At 44.7% G+C, this 6000-nt stretch overlaps 1 protein-coding gene across 1 annotated transcript in view; it reads right to left on the bottom strand.

Moving 5' to 3' along the window:
- Window positions 1–352: 352 nt before the first annotated feature.
- Window positions 353–6000, bottom strand: part of LOC137626457 (ras-related protein Rab-43-like) — a 54898-nt gene continuing 49250 nt past the window's right edge. The window contains exon 6 of the mRNA XM_068357461.1: window positions 353–757. Coding sequence (XP_068213562.1) covers window positions 650–757 — 108 coding nt within the window. The 3' untranslated portion in view covers window positions 353–649. The remainder of the gene's footprint in view (window positions 758–6000) is intronic.

The raw sequence follows: 6000 nt of genomic DNA, 5'->3' as shown, positions 1-6000 counted from the left end.
CGAAGATTTAAAATACGTTATCAATAGGATTCAGTATTCGTTAAATACAAATTATTTCACGTATCACAGTTTCAAGTTTTGAAAACCTGGATGGAACCAATCGTCTTTTTTTTAAGGACGTGAAGGAATAAGATCTTTAGTCTTAGAATCTGGACGATTTTAACCTAAGTGGCCCGCTATGACAAATACTGCAATCTCTTACAATGTACTGTACACATAATATATTTTTATTAACACCTAACTGTGTAAAAACAACATACGGTTAAGGTTATTTCATAGGTCTTAAACTTTTCGTTATGCCCAAACACCACTGTGAACACAACCTTACACCTCAGAAAATCGTTTTAAATCGTTAACCTCTTGTGCCTAACAAAACATTTAAAGCTAAACTTATAAAAAGACCATTTCGAAGTCTCTCGTACGTACAGATGAATGTAACAGAGACTACGTCAATATAGATGCCTATAACTCAGCTGAGACATTAAAAAAAAAATACTGTACATTTTACAGTATCAATACCAAGGGATACCATTTGAAAAAAACTGAGATCTTCGCCAAGCAAAAAGGTTAGACTCGAGAGGGAAAATCTACAAGTTGCTATTGCTGTTACAATTTCTCGTTAAAATCAACATAACACATACGTGCGTAGTCATTGCGCACACGGAAGAGAACAGCGCGGCCACTTCTTCATCGACACTGAATTTCCCAGCCTGATGTTATCTGGATGGAGCAGGTCCCGAAGGGAGTCGTGACGGCACTAGAAGAAAATAAATATATTAGAATTTAGATATCAAATAAACTAACATTATTCTCTATTCTTGGGTAGTGCCATAAGCTTCTTGTCCATGGTCTTCCACTTTCTTGGATTAGAGGTCTCTTACTTGAGGGTACACTTGGGCCCACTATTCTATGCTTCCATATTTCCTTCCTTGGTTATTTTTCCCTGTTGGAGCCATTGGTCTTATAGTATCCTGCTTTTCCAACTAGTGTTGTAGCTTAGCTAATAATAATTGGAACTTATACAAACAGAGAAGGACGGAGCTAATAATGTTTTTAATATCAGAAAGTAATTAATTTGCACAGGTAGACTATTGTAAGGTTTCTCCGGAAGGAGTTTTTCTTAAAAGGCTACACATCATTCTCGCAAGCCAGGTTCAGCAGTAATTGGAATAACAGAATACTAGATTAACAAGAAGTCGTCCCAAAGAGGAAAAGCAATAGTGCAGAAAATAACAACTATTTAAACTTAATCAAATTATACATACATACATACATATACCAAGGCACTTCCCCCAATTTTGGGGGGTAGCCGACATCAACAAAGAAACAAAAACAAAAAGGGGACCTCTACTCTCTACGTTCCTCCCAGCTTAACAAGGGACTCAACCGAGTTCAGCTGGTACTGCTAGGGTGCCACAGCCCACCCTCCCACATTATCCACCACAGATGAAGCTTCATAATGTTGAATCCCCTACTGCTGCTACCTCCGCGGTCATCTAAGGCATCGGAGGCAGCAGCAGGGCCTACCGGAACTGCGTCACAATCGCACGCCATTCATTCCTATTTCTAGCACGCTCTCTTGCCTCGCTCACATCTATCCTCCTATCACCCAGAGCTTCCTTCACTCCATGTATATATATATATAAATAAGTAAATAATTAAACAGCAGATAACCTATGAAGAGCAACTATGTCAATTGCTCCCCAAGAACTATTTGTACCAATTGTAGTACAATATCCGCTGTATAAAAAAATAGATAAGGTTAGGTTTGATACTTATTGAAGGTAAAACAGAATAGTTACAAGCGAATGTGTGTAATTGTAAGCATTTGCGTGGATAGTTGAATATAGTATAAATAGACGTGTGTGATCTAGGTCCTTAGTGCCCAAAATTTCCATGGTAAAGCAATCAGGGTCTTGCAAATGCCATACTGCATAAAAAATTATTTTTAGCATGTAAATTCTGGATGTTTTAACGAAGGACGTTTAGCAACGGAAATGAAAATGTTATTTTCATTAGTAAAATAAATTTTTGAATATACTTACCCGATAATCATGTAGCTGTCAACTCCGTTGCCCGACAGAATTCTACGGAAGGGATACGCCAGCGATCACTATACTAGAAGGGGGTGTACTCACCAGCGCCACCTGTGGCCAGGTACTGCAGTACTTCTTGTTGACACCACCTCAATTTTTCCTCGGTCCACTGGTTCTCTATGGGGAGGAAGGGTGGGTCAATTAAATCATGATTATCGGGTAAGTATATTCAAAAATTTATTTTACTAATGAAAATAACATTTTTCAATATTAAACTTACCCGATAATCATGTAGCTGATTCACACCCAGGGAGGTGGGTGAAAACTAGTGTACATGACTATAAGATAGCTAAGTATCCCGTATTTCATATTATCAGTTATTCAAAATAACAATGAAATTATAAGTACCTGGTAAGGAAGTCGACTTGAACCATTACTCTGCCTTTAATAAGTTCGTCTTCCTTACTGAGCGCAGCGTTCCTCTTAGGAGGCTGAACAACCCAAAGGTGCTGAAGTATACAGGGCTGCAACCCATACTAAAGGACCTCTACACAACCTCTAACCCAGGCGCTTCTCAAGAACGAATTGACCACCCGCCAAATCAAAAAGGATGCGGAAGGCTTCTTAGCCTACCGTAACAACCAAAAAACAACAATAAAAGCATTCAAGAGAAAGGTTAAAAAAGGTTATGGGATTAAGGGAATGTAGTGGCTGAGCCCTCACCTACTACTGCACTCGCTGCTACGAATGGTCCCAGGGTGTAGCAGTTCTCGTAAAGAGACTGGACATCTTTAAGATAAAATGATGCAAACACTGACTTGCTCCTCCAATAAGTTGCATCCATAACGCTCTGCAGAGAACGGTTCTGTTTAAAGGCCATCGAAGTGGCTACAGCCCTTACTTCGTGGGTCCTTACCTTCAGCAAAGCAAGGTCTTCATCCTTCATGTGAGAATGGGCTTCTCTAATCAGAAGCCTTATATAATACGAAACTGCGTTTTTGGACATAGGCATCGAAGGTTTCTTGATTGCACACCATAAGGCTTCTGACTGTCCTCGTATAGGTTTTGACCTATTAAGATAGTATTTCAGAGCTCTGACAGGGCAAAGAACTCTTTCTAGCTCGTTACCCACCATGTTGGAAAGGCTAGGAATTTCGAACGATCTAGGCCAAGGACGTGAAGGAAGTTCATTCTTAGCTAAAAATCCGAGCTGTAAAGAACATGTTGCTGATTCGGATGTGAACCCAATGTTCTTGCTGAAGGCGTGAACCTCACTAACTCTTTTAGCTGTTGCAAGGCAGACGAGGAAAAGAGTTTTGAGAGTAAGGTCTTTGAAGGAAGCTGACTGGAGAGGTTCGAACCTAGGAGACATAAGGAACCTTAAGACTACGTCTAGATTCCAGCCTGGAGTGGATAAACGACGTTCTTTAGAAGTCTCGAAAGATTTAAGGATGTCTTGAAGGTCCTTGTTGGATGAAAGGTCCAAACCTCTGTGGCGGAGAACTGAAGCCAACATACTTCTGTACCCTTTAATCGTCGGAGCCGAAAGGGATCTCACATTCCTTAGATGTAATAGGAAGTCAGCTACTTGGGTTACAGAGGTATTGGTAGAGGAAACTGCATTGGCTCTGCACCAGCTTCGGAAGACTTCCCACTTGGATTGGTAGACTCTACGAGTGGATACCCTCCTTGCTCTGGCAATCGCTCTGGCTGCCTCCTTCGAAAAGCCTCTAGCTCTAGCGAATCTTTCGACAGTCTGAAGGCAGTCAGACGAAGAGCGTGGAGGTTTGGGTGTACCTTGTTTACGTGAGGTTGACGTAGAAGGTCCACTCTTAGAGGGAGAGTCCTGGGAACGTCGACCAGCCATTGTAGTACCTCTGTGAACCATTCTCTTGCAGGCCAAAGGGGAGCAACCAGCGTCAGCCGTGTCCCTTCGTGCGAGACGAACTTCTGAATGACTCTGTTGATGATCTTGAACGGCGGGAATGCATATAGGTCAAGATGGGACCAATTCAGCAGAAAAGCATCCACGTGAACTGCTGCTGGGTCTGGAACTGGGGAACAGTACAAAGGAAGCCTCTTGGTCATGGAGGTGGCGAACAGATCTATCGTAGGCTGACCCCACAAGGTCCAAAGTCTGTTGCACACGCTCTTGTGAAGGGTCCATTCCGTGGGGATGACTTGATCCTTTCTGCTGAGGCGATCTGCTGAGACGTTCATGTTGCCCTGAATGAACCTCGTTACCAGAGTGAGATTTAGACTTCTTGACCAAATGAGGAGGTCCCTTGCTATCTCGTACAGCTTCCTCGAATGGGTCCCTCCCTGCTTGGAGATGTAAGCCAAGGCTGTGGTGTTGTCGGAGTTCACCTCCACCACCTTACCTAACAGGAGGGACTTGAAGTTCATTAAGGCCAGATGAACTGCCAGCAGCTCCTTGCAGTTGATGTGGAGCGTTTCCTGTTCCTTGTTCCATGTTCCCGAGCATTCCTGTCCGTTCAAGGTCGCGCCCCAGCCCGAGTCTGATGCGTCCGAGAAGAGATGAAGATTGGGGGTCTGAATCGCTAACGATAGACCCTCCTTGAGAAGGATGTTGGTTTTCCACCACAAGAGAGTAGTCTTCATCTCTTTGGTGACAGGAATAGAGACTGCTTCGAGCGTCAAATCCTTGTCCCAATGAGCTGCTAGATGGAATTGGAGAGGGCGGAGGTGGAGTCTCCCTAACTCGACGAACAGGGCTAACGATGACAGGGTCCCTGTTAGACTCATCCACTGTCTCACCGAGCAACTGTTCCTCTTCAGCATGCTCAGGATGCATTCTAGGGCTTGGCTTATCCTTGGGGCCGATGGAAAAGCCCGAAAAGCCTGACTCCGAATCTCCATTCCCAGGTAAACGATGGATTGGGAGGGAATGAGCTGGGACTTTTCTAAGTTGACCAATAGACCCAGTTCCTTGATCAAGTCCAAAGTCCAGTTGAGACTCTCCAGACAGCGACGACTTGTGGGGGCTCTTAACAGCCAGTCGTCTAAATAAAGGGAGGCTCTGATGTCCGATAAGTGGAGGAATTTTGCAATATTCCTCATCAGATGCGTAAACACCATAGGAGCTGTGCTTAGGCCAAAACACAGGGCTTGGAATTGGTACACAACCTTTCCAAAAACGAATCTCAGGAAAGGTTGGGAGTCTGGATGAATAGGAACGTGAAAGTAAGCGTCTTTCAGATCCAACGAGACCATCCAGTCCTCCTGCCTGACCGCTGCTAGGACCGACTTCGTCGTCTCCATAGTGAACGTCTGCTTGGTGACATAAGCATTGAGCGCGCTGACGTCCAGCACCGGTCTCCAACCTCCTGTCTTCTTGGCCACCAGAAAGAGACGGTTGTAGAAGCCCGGGGATTGATGGTCCCGGACTATCACCACTGCCTTCTTCTGTAACAGGAGCGACACCTCCTGGTGTAACGCTAGCCTCTTGTCCTTTTCCTTGTAGTTGGGAGAGAGGTTGATGGGAGAAGTGGTCAGAGGGGGATTGCGGCAGAATGGTATCCTGTAACCCTCCCTTAGCCACTTGACAGACTGGGCATCTGCACCTCTTCTTTCCCAAGCTTGCCAGAAGGTCTTGAGTCTGGCTCCTACTGCTGTCTGGAGAGGAGGAGAGTCAGTGTTTGCCTTTTGAAGTCTTGGGACCTTTCCTAGACCTGCCCCTGGAAGAGTCTGGACGGGTACTTCCTCGGCTGGGGGCTCTGCCACGAAAGGGCGGAATAAATCTCGTAGCAGGAGTATCGGCCACTGGGGTGCGGTAAGTTCTGGGAACTGAAGGAGCAACCTTAGCCTTACGAGCTGAAGAGGCCACAAGGTCATGAGTGTCCTTCTGAATAAGGGCCGCAGACAAATCCTTGATAAGCTCTTCGGGGAACAGGAACTTAGAAAGCGGAGCAAAAAGTAACTGAGACCTTTGACAAGAGGTGAT

This window comes from Palaemon carinicauda, chromosome 34 (genome assembly GCF_036898095.1).
Source record: "Palaemon carinicauda isolate YSFRI2023 chromosome 34, ASM3689809v2, whole genome shotgun sequence".
Taxonomy (NCBI): Eukaryota; Metazoa; Arthropoda; class Malacostraca; order Decapoda; family Palaemonidae; genus Palaemon; species Palaemon carinicauda.
This window is presented reverse-complemented; position numbering and strand designations above follow the sequence as displayed.